This window comes from Castor canadensis, chromosome 10 (genome assembly GCF_047511655.1).
Source record: "Castor canadensis chromosome 10, mCasCan1.hap1v2, whole genome shotgun sequence".
Taxonomy (NCBI): Eukaryota; Metazoa; Chordata; class Mammalia; order Rodentia; family Castoridae; genus Castor; species Castor canadensis.
In genome coordinates, this window is record NC_133395.1 from 55806873 (window position 1) to 55821966 (window position 15094).

The 15094-nt window shown below is 40.0% G+C and overlaps 1 protein-coding gene across 3 annotated transcripts in view; it reads left to right on the forward strand.

Annotated features, from left to right (window-relative positions):
* The window catches only part of Dgkh (diacylglycerol kinase eta), a 173415-nt gene that overhangs the window by 7606 nt on the left and 150715 nt on the right, over nucleotides 1-15094 (forward strand). For all 3 annotated transcript variants that reach the window (XM_074043314.1, XM_074043316.1, XM_074043315.1), the window contains exon 2: nucleotides 135-338. In XM_074043314.1, the coding sequence (XP_073899415.1) occupies nucleotides 135-338 (204 nt within the window). The remainder of the gene's footprint in view (nucleotides 1-134; nucleotides 339-15094) is intronic.

The window sequence follows — 15094 nt, forward strand, 5'->3', positions numbered from 1 at the left end:
GGTCCCTGGTGACCCTTCCCCTGCGGGGAGGCTGGGGGAGCAGAACATGGCGGCAGCAGCGGGGCTCCGGGGCGCACTGGGGCAGAGCCCACCCGCTGACCGCGCCCCCTCCGGGCGGTGCTGTCTCCCCACAGGAGTCGGAGGGGATGGCCGGGGCCGGCAGCCAGCACCACCCTCCAGGCGCTGCGGGAGGAGCGGCCGCCGGGACGGGCGCCGCGGTCACCCCCGTCGCTGCCTCGGCGGGGCCGGGAGAGGATTCGTCCGACAGCGAGGCGGAGCAAGAAGGACCCCAGAAACTGATCCGCAAAGTGTCCACCTCCGGGCAGATCCGGACCAAGGTGAGCTCGGGGAGCGGGCCTGCGTGAGCTCGGAGAGCGGGAGGCGGTGGGACGAGAAGGCAGAGAGGGCGCCTGGGCGCAGAGAGCGCGCCGGGCCATCCCGGGAACGTGGGGAGCGGGACGGGGCGGGGCCTGGCCTGGGGGCGGGGCCAGACGCCTGGACCAAGGCGCTGCGGAGGATGGGATTCCCGGGCGGGCGGCAAGCGGTGGACTTCGGGGCGCTCGGCGGACACAGGCGGGGGAGCCGGGGATCGGCAGCTCAGCGGGAGCGTGGGAAAAAGCTGCAGCGCTGTTGCGAGTTCCCACTCAGGGAACTCGAAAGGAGTTCTACATATTTTCCTCCCACCAGCCTGAGCTTCAGTGAGCCCGCCACCTTCCCTTACCGTAGGCGGCAGGCCGCTCCTCTGGTGGCCCAGCCGGAGAGGTGGGTAGGAGGTGACACCCGACAGCTTTTCTGTCCCCTGCTGCCATTTGGAAGGCAACAGCCACGGGACGACGCTGGTGGTGGATGGTGCTTGCTGTTTAAGCGCACTCTGTGCAGCGCGATGTGTTCAAACCACATATCCATGGTTGTGTTAAGTAACAAAAAGTTACCTCTTTATGCTACATGGAGATTAGGGCGTTGTGTTACTCCTGTGTGTGGAGCTTGTGTTGTCGTCCTGTGAGGTGTCAAAAATTTAGTATTCATTTGACGTTGAGCATACACAAAACAAATGCTAGAGCTATTGAGACTTATATAAAGTTCATCTTAGTTTAAAAAATCTTCACAGTGAGAATCTGTTGTCAGTGAGGGACTTCAGGGAGGAATTTGAAAAGGGAACCAATGAAATCATTGGGTTTGAGTGCCCTCTTTAAAAATCAATTTATAAAAGTTAATTCATTCTACAGCTGTTTCCATGAGAATTGGACGCCTACATGGGAATAGGATTTTTACTATATGCCTGGGGATTAGTGTTTGTTGTAGCTGTTTATTTTGAAAAATACATATTCGGAAGTGCGCACAGGAATGACTGTTAAGGTGTATGTACGACAGAGTCAAGGATTTTTCAATCATTTAGTTGCACATCTTGTAGCTTACTTTAATAAAGATATTTTTTGAGTTTTACAGCATTTGCAAAAAATTAAGGATTTGGATTTTAGTATATTTTTAGACTATTAAGGCTAAATAAATAGGGACTTTCCTAACAGTGCTTTTTATCATTTGAAATACTAATTTAAAAAAGTTCATAAAGCTGGGTTAATAACAGGCAAAATGGCAGATTTAAAAAAATTGTATGCTGACAGTTTGGTGATGTGGTGCATGCTTGTAATCTCAGCTCCTGGGGAGAAGGAGGTAGGAGGATCTCTAGAGGTCACTCAGGCAAAAGCTCAAGACCCATTGAAAAGCAAACTAAAATAAAAAGGGCTGGGGATGTGGCTCAAGTGGTAAGCAAGGGACCTTAAATTCGATCCCTAATACCGGCAAAGAAAAAAAGAAGAAAAAAAATGCTTGTTCTATATTGATATGAAATTGTCAAAATTCTGTGCATACTCATATCAAGATTTTTTTCTTCTTTTGCTTTATCTTTTTTACATTTACTTACATGTGTATACATGGTTTGTTCTACCCTTCCTCTCCCTTCCAAGCAGAACCTGTTGTACCCTCTTCTCCAATTTTTTGAAGAGAAAACATAAAAGATAATAAGAAAGACATAGAGTTTTTGCTAGTTTGGGATAAAGAGAGCTATACAGAGAGATTCCTAGTGTTACTTCCATGCACTTGTGTATTATAATCTACATTGGTTCATCTCTTCAGACCTCTTCACTATTTCCTAGTCCTCTTCCCATAGTGGTCTCTGCTAATTTAAGATTACTTTATTCGCTCCTCAACAGGGAGCACATCAACCACATTCAAGTTTTAGGTTTCCTTCCCTTTCCCTGTGTCTCCCATGGTTTCCCCTTAGTGTGTGACTCATGTCCAATAATGTTACTGCATTTGTTTTATGTCTATAACCTGCATCAGATCAAGATTAATAGTAGAATTTATACTGTTTGAAGGAAAATTGAAATTTTGAGACAGCTCTGAATTGATTAAATAGAAAACAAATTTGTTGGGAGTACCTCTAAAAATTTGAATGTTTCATGAATCTGTGGTGGTAACTAACTTTTATTTATACTATTTGTGGCTTGGGGTAAATCATGTTTGAAGGCCAAAAGTCCATGTAAAAGCACCAACTCTGCCACTGTAGTGTAAAGCTGCCTTAGACAATAAATACTTAAGTTACTGCGGCTATGTTCCAATAAAACAGTATTGAATGACACTGAAATTTGAATTTCATGTAATTTTCAGGTTTTAAAAGTATTATTGTTCCTTTGAAAAGTTCGTCCATTTAAAGTGTGTATAAAGCTTCTCACTTGTTGACTAAATTCAGGGTATGGCGGATGGTTGTGGCACGTGGCCTGTTTGCTAGAAGGTGGAAGGTGGTATAGTTAGATTCCAGAGCACTGCAAAATTAAGGTTCTGCTAAATACAATCAGGATTTAAAGAACCAAATAAAGCTAAATTTCAAATCCATTAAAAAAAATCTCATCTTTGTAGAACGTTTTATTTTTAGCTTGGTTTGCGTCTTTGCTTCCATTTTAATGTGAACTAAATATAGACTGGAAACTCTGACTCTCGCTACAGTAATACATGGTATAACAGCTTTCTTTCTATTCTGAATGCAAGTTAAACATGATATCCCATTATTAAAGACAAGAGACATGATAAATAATTTACCAAACCTTTACTTACAGCTTAAGCTGCATCATTTGAAAGTACCAAATTTAGAAAGCTTTTACCTAGTTTGGGGTTGTGTGTTTGCTATCCTGGTGGGAGTGGTGAAAGGTTATACGAAACCACTTTTGTAAATGACTTGGGGCACCTTTCTGTTTCCAGGGTGCAGTGTTGCACTCATTGGATTTGCTGACCTTTTCTTACTCAGGAAACATGTTTATAAGCAAAGGTATTAAAGAGAGTTTGTTTTGTATCTAAGAATAGACTTTTGAAAAAGACCATCACACACGTTAGTACTTTACAGTTTCCCTTGGCAAATTTGTTGGGTTTTGAGTATTTCACTCTGTGACTGTTTAGTTCCTAATAGCACATTTGTATTTTTGACTTGGTTAAGTGACTTAAAGTGACCAACAGTTATTATTGATACCAGCTTTAATTTAGATTTCAGTAAGTCCGTCCTTCCTGTTTTTGTTAGAAGGATATGTGGAAGACTGTGAGGCTTGTTTTATACTGAGAAAATATGATTAACTTTATGATGTTTGGAGCTGGAATCTCTAACTTCTCACAGAGCCATTGGAGTGCCAGAACTTTTTCAAGCCACCAGAATGTAATTTAGGATATAAATTCTTTAAACATAAGCTTGCTATGCTTATTTCAGATTTTTTTTTTAACGGCGTCCGCTATGTAGCTCACATTGACCCAAAACTCCTGAGCTCAAACCATCCTCTTGCTTCAGCTTCCTGAGTAGCTGGGACTACAGGTGTGTATCACTGCACCTAGCTATTCCAGAAATGTATGTAAAAGTACCTTTTTAACTTAGTATTTTATTGTTGAGAAAGCAGATGGTCTCATTTAACAGATAGGTAGAATTCGTCAAAAATTTTCAATCTCAAGCCTGGGATTGAGATTGTTCTGTTGAATAAGTGAACAAACTAGACATCAAAAGCAGTTCTGCTACCTCCTTGGGCTCCATATGCCTTGTTTCATAGACTCAGATCTTTGGGTGGCGACATTTGAATCTACACTGTGTATGCTGGCATGTGTGCTGATACCAGTGTCCTTCCTTCTTGTGGACTCTCTTCCTTTCTCCTTCTCCTTCCTCTCTCCCTATCCTCACCTTTATTCATTTGTTAAATCTGTGAGCATGTCTCTTGCCCATGTTTTTGATTTTGTAATGCCTTTTTATATTTGATGTGTGGTTCTTTTTTTTTTTTTTTTTTGGTGGTACTGGGGTTTGAACTCAGGATCTTATGCTTGCTAGGCAGGTGCTCTGCCATTTGAGCCACTCCACCAGTGCCTTTTTATATTTGAAACTTAGGTTTTGAGCCACAAGCATAAGAGTAAACATTTGAAATGTGAATTTTAGAATTAAAAATTTTATCTGAAATATACATGAATTTTAATTAAAATGAACAAAAATCATTGAGTTGTTAAAAAAAATCCTCCAAACTAATTTAGAAGAAAATGCTTCTAAGTATTTAACTAACTCTCCCAACAGGTTTTCAAAGAAAACTGTCAGCTTCTCTTCTATAAGGTGACATGATATTTTGTAAAGGTCATACAATAGTTTTAAAAAGAATCATGTGAGGTAATTTTCCGTTTGGCCTACAAGACATATTTGAGGAAAAATGTGAGTAAAATTTATTTTTAACTAGCTAAACAATGAAAACGTCAGGGTTTTTTTTTTGTGTGTGTGTGGGGGGGGGGGTCCAGTTTTCACCATCTTGACTATTTTATTTAGAAAAGAAACAGTCAGGAGTGTGTACTGAGCAGGCATGCAGTTTGAATTGGATTCTTAGTCTAAACTCCTGCAGCACTTTGAAATTCTGTGACATTGCAGTATTTGATATCCATGCAAGAAGAGACACTGTCCTGCATTTGGGAAACCCAGTGGTGAGATGTTAGAACAAGATTTCCCACACCATGAGCCCCTCAGCTCATGCATTCAAAAAATACTTATGTGTTTCAAGCACTGCTGAAGGCGCCAGGGATAGAACAGAGAGCAAAGTGGACAAAACTTCTGTTCTCAGAGAGCTCCCATCTTAGTGCAGGGAGACTTTATGAGCTCATACGTATATGAAGAGCATGGCATATGAAAAGTGCTGTGGTGGAGGGGGGATAAAGCACGGTGGTAGGGGAGGTGGACTGGAAAGGGATTGAAAAGGAAACTCTTTCTTGGAGGATAATATTTGAACCGTGTGTTTTTTAGGGCATGAGCCATGTGGACAGGAAGAGCAATGTAAGCAGAAGCAAAGACAAGGGGGGCTAAAGTGGAGGATGGGGGAAGCAGGTAGAAAGAAAGGAGTGAGTTAACTCACTTAAAAATAAGATATTGTAAGCCAGGCACTGGTGGTTCATGCCTGTAATTGTAGCTACTTGAGAGCCTGAGATCTGGAGGTTTGAGGTTCAAAGGCCACCCTGGGGAAATAGTTTTTAAGATCCCATCTCCAAAATTAACCATAGCAAAATGGACTGGAGGGGTGGCTTAAGTGGTAGAGTGCCTGCTTTGAGAGTGCCTGCTTTGTTAGTGTGAAGCCCTGAGTTCAAACCCCAGTCTCCCCTCCCCCCAAACAACAGCAACCCCCGCCCCCCGCCAAAAAAAAAACCCCATAAAAACAAAATTGTAGAGAGAAGGGTTTCATGCATTCCCGGCTTGTCTGGGTTTTGAAAGGCCCCTAAATTTTATGTCTATGTAGAATGTCCCTTAGAAGGCTAAGACCATTGATTTGCGGTGTACTTGTACAGTAGTATTGAACCTCTGGAGTGTAAACCATCTGTTACTTTGTCATTTGGGGTTCAGTGAAATGAAATGAGCAGCAGCACAGTACAGCAAGGCTCCTCAGAGCAGGTAGTGTAGGTTGGATTTCCAGCTCTGTCATGTACCGTTAGGTGACCTCATGTTGTCCCCATCCATATCCTTGTTTCTCCTGTTCTTCCTGGCCTACCATTAGACTTCATTTCCTCCTTACAGATTGGTGGACTATGTTTCCTATCAGAGTTCTGGCCCACAGAATACAGGTGAGAGTGATGTCCGTCACGTGACCTTTAAGCTATTTGGGGGACCCTCCATGCTCTGCCTCTTCCCTCACTTCCCAGCTAGTTATAGATTTTCCATCCAGTGGGAGGATCCAAGATTCAGAATTACTCGATGGCTGGAACAGAGCCCTGGTGTTCCTCCCTCCAACGTGAACCAGCTCTGAGCTTTGGAGGCCCTTTGCTACAGCAGCTGACATGCCTTTACTGATACACTTCACCTCTCTGGACTGTGAATTTCCTCTTAGCAAAGTGGGTTGTAGTGATGCATACCTTGTAGGGCAGTAATGATGATTAAGGAAATACACATCATGCTTTGTATCCACAATCATAATTACTTTAAAAATTGCTGTAAAATCTTGGTAACTCAATGATACCCAATACATGTGCCTTTATATAATTTAATTGGTAGGATATATAGACCACTATCCTTTGTTGACTATTTAGAAGATGAGATAAGCCTGTTGTATTTTTACAGGGCATTATTTTGTATGAAAACGTCTTTGCTGCATTGAAAAAACCACACTGCAGGGCAGAAAAGATGATTTTATCTAGGGCCAACCCTGCTTCTGGAATAATGTATATCATAGTCTTATGAAAAAATGCTTCAGCAGAAATGACTGACCACTGGAGGTAGTAGTGGAAGTAACTGGCCGGGTTCCTCCATCTTCCTTCCCTCAACTCCTGTTGAGCTCCACTGCCATCTGGGATTGACCCATCTACCACTTCACACACTTCTTTTGCAAAGGCTCCTTAATGGAATTATGAAAATACAGTGGTCTCTTCTTAGTTTTCAGGGAGTTGTATTTCTAGCCAAAATTGAATGCTATTTATCCCTTTTTCCCCCTCACACTCTCCTGTTTTGAAATGTAAAGCTCTCTTATCTTTCTTACTACCTTTTTCACTGCCTCTCAGTCTCCATTCCTGATTGTTTTCCTATTTCATTTCCAATGTTTTCATTTCCTAGGAATACTATTTTAACTCTGTTTGCCTCTTCCTAAGTTGACCTGATCCATTAGGCTGCAGTTATCAGCTCTATCTGGTGCACACTGTACTTGTCTCCTCAGATCTGGGCCTATTTCCTTTGCTTTTAGACAACTACTGCAGTGGGCCCATCAACATCTCAGCCGCAAGCTTCTCAAACTGAACAGATTTGTGTAGACTTTCCACCCCCTGGTCAAATTTCTCTCCACTTTTATATCCTTGTAGTTTTTTTTTTTTTTTCCCTGCCTTGTAGTTAACCTTGACTCTTTGTCTGGATTATCATCATCAATAATTCATTTGCTTTCAACAAATATGTACTCAGCGCCTGTTGTGGCTAGGCAGAGGCAGGTACAGGGGATACATCAGTGTATGAAATGCAGTTGCTGAGCTGGAGGTGTGGCTCAAGTGATAGAGCACCTGCCTAGCAAGTGTAAAAAAAAACCCCAAATAAACAAACACTCTCCCCCTCAAAAGCTCCCCTTCTGGAATTCACTCACTGTCAGCAGTCATTAAATGTAATCAGCTCTGCATTTCCATACATGAGCTCACTTAATCCTCGCAATAAATCTGTAAGGGAGGTAAAGACAGTTATTTCCCTCATTTTAGAAATGGGGAGACCAAGGATTAGACAAGTAACTTGCCTCAGGTCATGTGGCTATCAGGTGACCTGTCGGATGCCTTATTTAACTCTTACGATATACTGTCCCTTTGCTCACTGTTCAGCTCTCTCGTGAATTCATTGCTCCCTCTCCAGTTGCTGCTCCCTAACTTCATGTATCCTTTTTAATCTTCCACTTGGCTTTTTGCCGTGGATTTTCTTTCTGGTCTATTTTCTACTCCACTGCCTGAGTTATCATCATAAAAAACAAGTTTGATCCGTAATTCCTTTCCTATAAGCTCTTAGACAGTGTCCATTTCTAGTGGGATAAAGTCTTGAGTTTCTTAGCATGGCTTAGTAGGTCTTTCTTGGTTTGATACTAAATACCCTTTCTAGTCATTCCACCAATATTTATTGAGCACTATTCTAGGTGCTGGACTGGTAAAATAGTGTGAAAGGCCTTCAGTTAGGGAGAAGTGATAAACACATGAACAGACAAATTTATATAATATATATAGCACATCTTCATAAGCAGAATGAAAGAAAAATTAAACATGGTAAAGGGTGACAGAATGGTGTTTGTGTGTGTGTGCAAAGTGTTTTGGATGAGTTGATCCAGGGCAGACTTTCATGATAAGGTAATACTTGATCAGAGACTCAAGTGAAGTGATAGGAGCTATGCAGATATCTGGGCACAGAGCCCCCAGGCAAAGTCAGTGCCATGACATTCCAGTGTGTTCTCTGTACTGACATTAGTTCAATTTATCTGGACTTATTTTTTTGTTTTTGTTTTTGGAGGGAGCATGATGAGTCTATCTGGAGGAAGAGCAGAGTAAGCAGAAAGAACATCAAATGCAAATGCCCTGACACACGTGATATATTCCCAGAACCCTGGGAACCTAAGGGTGGTCTGGAGCCAGGTGAGGAGCAGGAAAAAAGTCAGAGGGTCCGAGGGTGAGGCAGAGAATTTCCTTGATAATTTAGTACAGTGGTGAGCACGTGATTAGCTCTTAGATGCTAGTTATCATATTAAAAGAGTACAGTTCTGTCACAAGTTTCATTTTAAAAATAAAGTGAGTATCTAAAACAAATCCTTTAAAAGACAGGAGAGACATGAAACAATAGCTAGAGAGGGCTTTTTTTTTTTAAGTGAAATGATTTTTAAAGAAGGAATATGTGTATGAAGCAAGGAACAAAACAGTCAAGAGGGAAGACTTGATGCAGAAAAGGGAGAATTGCTGGAGTGATGTCTTTGTGCGTGTGAGGCAGGTGGGATGGCGGGAGGAGCTGGTCCTGCCTGGGAGCAGGTCAATTACCCACCGTATCCAGGGCAGACACTTCTCAAGTTCTTTTCTGATGGTTTTGATTCAGTGGTTTATGAAGCTAGGTCGTTAACTGAAAATCAAGGTAAGGAGAAGGAACTGGACACGGAGGAGAGGGGAGGGATAGGAAGTTCTTGAACAGGGAATGCTAGAGAAATGCAGGGGAGATAAAGGTGCAGGTAGAGACACCTGAGGGGAGTGACCAGGATTTTCAAGTAAGCACTGTCACCTGAGGTAGGACCATGTTCAACTGCATGTATGGAGTGAGTAGAGAGCTTCAGCCACCATAATTGCATAGTAGGTTGTCTAAGTATGGCCAAGCGAGAGGGGTCAGGGGGGTTGAGGGATATTACAGTGACAAGCTCTAGGCTTCATGTTAGGCTTGAGTTTGGTTCCAAGGAGTCACCATGGGACCAAGCAGCTGAGGTCAGGAGGAAGAGAAGATTGCTGACAAAGATTAAGTGGACTTTCATTCTTGGAAAAATGAAACTTTATAATCATTCAAATTTTAGAAAAGAAAGAAAAGGAAGATGACTAAAAGAAACTATCTAGTTTTAATTATTTTAAATATGGTTTAGAGTTGGGTTAGTAACTGGGAAAATTTCCAGGTCATGTCTGCATAGCAGGGGGCCCACTTTTAGTAAAATACAAAGAATATTTTCCTTAGAACATGAAAAAGAAAGTTCCCTAAATAAATAAATAAATAAATGAAATATCTAATTTGGAGTTTAAAAAACAAACATATACTTAAACCCTGAAATGCATTAAATAAATTACATGAGTCTTGGTTCCAGTTCTTCTCCAGCAAATTACAGGACCTCTGCAAGCTTCAGTTTCCCCGTAGGTAAACCCTGTGAAGATTGGCAGATAAATCCTCAACTTATTCCGGGCACGCGGTAGATGCTAGTGTTAGCTGTATATTTAAGAAAATGTTAGAAGCCAGGTGCTGGTGGCTCACTCTTGTAATCCTAGCTACTCAGGAGGCAGAGATCAGGAGGATCATGATTTGAAGCCAGCCTCGGCAAATACTTTGTGAGACCCTATCTTGAAAAACCTTTGGCAAAAATAGGGCTGGTGGAGTGGCTGAAGGTGAAGGTCCTGAGTTCGAGTCCCAGTACTGCAAAAATAAATAAATAAATAAGAAAATGTTAGTGAATAGAAAACCTTGAAACAGCTCATCTGTATGTGAGTATTATATAACATAACGCACCATGAGCTATTGAATAATAGAGAGCATGGTGACAGGGAAAGAGTAAGTACTGGGGGGGTTTATTTGATTAAAGCATGACATTTACTGGCCTGAATTACCAAGGTGAAACCCCCTTGGACTATCAAAATATACTTAAAAAAAATGAAGGACAGGAGGTAAAACAGGTCTTTTCCAGGGATGAGTACCAGTGTGAAGTGGTGGGCATAAGGAAAGGGTGAATGAGGGTGAATCTGGTGGATGTATTTTGTATTCTACATGGAAACAGAAGAATGAAAACTGTTGAAATTTGTTCTAAGAGGCAGGGGAGAGGAGAAAAGGGAGAGCAACAGAGGGGGTGAGTCTAATTAAGATACATTGTAAGCACTAATAGCACAATGTATCCCCCTTTTATAAGCTAATAGCAAAAAAGAATCTTAAGGTGAATGGCAGTTTTTCCAATAGGGTGCCTGTAGTCATAGGGAAAGAATTCTCATGCTGTTCTACTTTTAGCAGGCCCAAACCAGAGCTGTTTTTTTTTTTTTTTAATTGTAGGTTGGGTCTCATATGAAAAGAAGACAGAGATTTTATCACAGATGTAGTTAAGATTCCATAGTAGGAAGGGAAGAATGGTGAAGGTGTTTATTCCCTTTCCCTGGGAATAAACACTTCTACCTTATCTTCATCCACTTCTGTCACAATAGTGCTGAATTATTGCCATTCCAGTGTTCATGGCCTTTCTCCTTTTCTTAAAGAAGAAACGCTGTTGCTTGCTGGATGAATTCCTTCTTCATCCCTTGGTATGGACAAGAGAGCAGATACAGTCAAGTGACAAGGAAAAGATCAGTACATGGCATTATTCCTTAAGGCTGCAGTTTGTGTGGAGTAATTGAGAGGCTGGAATAAATAGAGCAACACCGGGGCTTCACTTTCTTATACAGTAGTGTGTGTGTGTGTGTGTGTGTGTGTGTGTGTGTGTGTGACAAACCTGAGCACATGTGAGACACTCCTTAGGAAATATTTGAGCGAGGGAGGAGGCGGGGCCCTATATGGGTGAATTAAAGAAATAGTCAATGAAGTGTGGATTGTGGTCATCATTGTGACCTGTGGTTACCTACAGGCTGAGAAAGCCTGAGGAGCTTCATGTACTCTTTTTTTTTTTCCTTTAATCATTTATCTTTTTTTTTAATTAGAAGAATGGAGCCAGACACTGTGTAGTTAGGGGCACCTTTTAATTAATTAATTAATCCATTTATTTATTTGGTGGCCCTGGGGTTTGAACTCAGGGCCTCAGGCTTTCTAGGCAGGCACTTTACTGCTTGAGCCACTCCGCCAGCCTGAGCTTGATGTATTCCTTAATTAACAACCTGTACAGGACAGTGTGAGCATGTGCTGTATAAACAGTAACATTATGAAGAAGTTGAACACCATACTTACAGAAGTATTACTTAGAAGAGCCTAAAAATCCAAGCAGCTCACACGTTTATTGATGGATAACCTATTCAGTACGTGGGACATGGAATATTATTTAGACTGTTACGGAAGGAAATTCTGAATACAAGCTATAGTGTGGATGAACCTTGAGGACGTTGTGCTCAGTGAAGTAGTCCAGTCATTACAGAAGGATATCTACTCTGTGCTGCAATATATACCATGTGCCTAGAGTAGTCAAATTCATAGAGAAAGAAAGAATGGTGGTTGCCAGGGCTGAGGGGTAGGAGAAATAGGGGGTTGTTGTTTAGTGGTACAGAGTTTTGCAAGATGAAACAGTTCTGTGGACGGTAGCACAGCAATATGAAATTTACTTAATGTTGTTGAATTGTATATTTAAAAATGGCTATGTTTTATGTGTATTTTGCCACAATTAAGAAATTGTAAAGCAGGCTTATAGGAACAGCTCTGTGTAAACTCAAATAGTATTACAAAAAATTTTTAGTGATGTGAAAGTGAAAAATAAACTTAAGAAATGTCCAAACATTAAACAAACTATAAAACTTTACTGAGGGACAGAAAGCTTGAATGCATGCTGTATATATTGCCATTGATCTGTAAATTTTATACAACTACATCTGCTATTGGAATGTTAGCTAACTTATTAAAATAACCTAAAAGGTCATAAAATAATATTTAGATATATACTGAAAAGGAAGAGTAATGACAAGGACCTGAGCCAGTCAGATATAGTAAAACTTAACACAAAGCTACAAAAAAATTAATTTGACTGCATATAGAAATAAACAAAGATTGATACAACAAAGTAGAAATGTGTCATGAATATATACAGTAATGTACTCTACACTAAAGATAGCATTTCAGATCAGTGGGGAAAAGATGGCTTACTCAGTAATTCCTCTTGAGACAACTCACAGACCCTTCAGTTAGAGAATTCAAGTCTAATTACTACCTTGCACTAGGTACTACAGAGCTTCAAGGTGGGTTAAAGATACATGTATTTTTTTTTTTTTTTCAGCACTGGGGTTTGAACTCAGGGCCTCATCATGCTTGCTAGGCAGGCACTCTACCACTTGTGCTATTCTGCCAGCCCTAGTAAATTGAATATTCTTGAAGAAAAGATTGATAATAGAAGGCTTTGGCTAGTGGTATCCATTTGTAAAACTTAGCTGAACAAAAAATACTTAGCAAATTGTAATATATTGACAGAATATTTATGGAAACCCATTTGATAAATTATACATCTGTGTGAAAAACTCCTTTTCAGCACACAGAATATGTGTGTTTACTAGAAATTTATTTTGACCTTAAAGACAAAATACATGACTCTGATTAATGATGACCTGTCTCAGGGTTGGGTGAGCTTAGTGCAACTTGCTAATATTGGTGAATTCAGCACAACTTTTACTATAGACAGACAATAAAAAATACCACACATAATCCTTCATTTTACACAGTTGGTCCTCCTTCTTCATGTCTTCCCTAATTTACTTACTCAATACATTTATTTGTGATTTCAAAATCAGTACTCATTGTAGATTTCTAAGCCACTTGTGGACATGCTTAATATGGTGAGAAATTTGAGTCATGCAGTGTACATGTTCCCAGCTCAGGATGAACCAGTGGACACCTGCCTTTGCTTCAGTTCTCTTTCTGTAAACAGGTGTCCTTTGCTCAATCTCACATTTTTTCCATTTTTGTGCTTTTTGTGGGCGATCTCCCCCAGATTAGGGCCAAAGTGAATCTAGTATTACTGAAAGCAAGTAAGCTGTGATGTGCCTTATGGAAAAAATATGTGTATAAGATAACCTTTGTTTAGGCATGAGTTATACTTCTTTTGGCCTTGGGTTCAATGTTAATGAATCAAATATATTATTTTTTTCAGAAGAATATCCTTAAACAGAAACACACATATAGCAAGATTATGTATTGATTGGTGATGACAAATGTGACCCAGAGGTTTGCAGGAACCTAGTAATGTCTTTGCTGTAGGGAAATACCCTCTAGCAGTTCAGTATCTGCTAAATCAGTGTTGCTTCAACTTTGTAGAACACAGCTACAAATAATGAGAACCAACTGCATATAAAATTAAAGGAAAATTATGGTTAATATCATTAGAACCATATTTGAATGGAACCCTATCATTTAAAACGTGTAAAATCAGAGTAGTAAATAAAAAATCTCTCCTGTCACAATATAAACTAGTCTGTGTTTTAATTTTCAACATGTAAAAAAAGAATTTTGATAATGGAAAGCAGAAATTCTTATTTATTAAAATGACCCATTTTTCTCTACATTAAGCACAGATTTGGCTTGAGGTAACCTGTGCATGTCAAAGAAAAATGGCTGTTATCCCAGAAGGATTATAAGGGCTTGAAATCAAGTATATATCATTGTGTTTGTTAATACCAACATTTTCCATTAGTTCTTAATCATTGGATTTAATTATTCATTATTGCTACAATTGATCTTGCGATCAATAATACATTTCATGCTTCTATGTTGGTTTAAGTGGAACAACCCTGAGATTAGAGATATTCTTGAGACAGAAGGATGTGGTTTACTTTTGTTTTTAATCAGTACATTTTATTTCCTTTTCCCTATCATAATGACCTTTCTGGCATTACCTCTTGCTGTGTTTATAGAGTACATTCCCAAGACGGTCTTTGAAAATAGGGTCTGTGTTTTCCTTCAGTGAGTTCATATTGCTTAAAGTTTGCATTACAAGAAAACATTTGCTTGAGCTTCCCTTCCGTATTGAGTTTATATTTGCACAGTTAATAAGCAGGTATATTGAGCTGCTGTTTACTAACTGCTCTTGCCTCGGAGGCAGTAGAAAGCTGTGGTTAAGATGATCGCTTGGTCTTAAATCTCAGCTGTCCCGTTGACTTTGGGAACGTTTCTTAACCTCCTTAAACCAGACTTATCTCTAAAATTGGGGTAATAGCAGTACTCTCCCAAGATTGTTCTTAGGATTTAAATGAGATAACATGACCATTCAGAACAGTGGCTGGAATATACTTGGTACTTAAAACTGGTCAATTGTTACGTTGATATTAAAAGAACACAGAGAATGTACCACAGCAAGTTTGATATTTAAAATAAATAAAATAGGCATCAAAAACAAACTTTTCTCTAATTGTGGCAATCCAGAAAAATTGTTTACCTTGCAAAGAAATGTAGATCTCATCTCCCATTGTCATGAGACAATGGTTTACATTAGCTCGGTTTTAGATAGTTCTAAATTTACTGAATTGTGAAATCTCATTATGAAAGCCTAGGCAGAGCAATGTTCATGGAGTTTTATTTATAATTATATAATTTTATAACACACACATGCATATACATTTCCTATAAGAAGTTCTATATATTTTGTGGGATTGGGGTTTGAATTTAGGGCTTTGGACTTGCAAAGCAGGAGCTCTA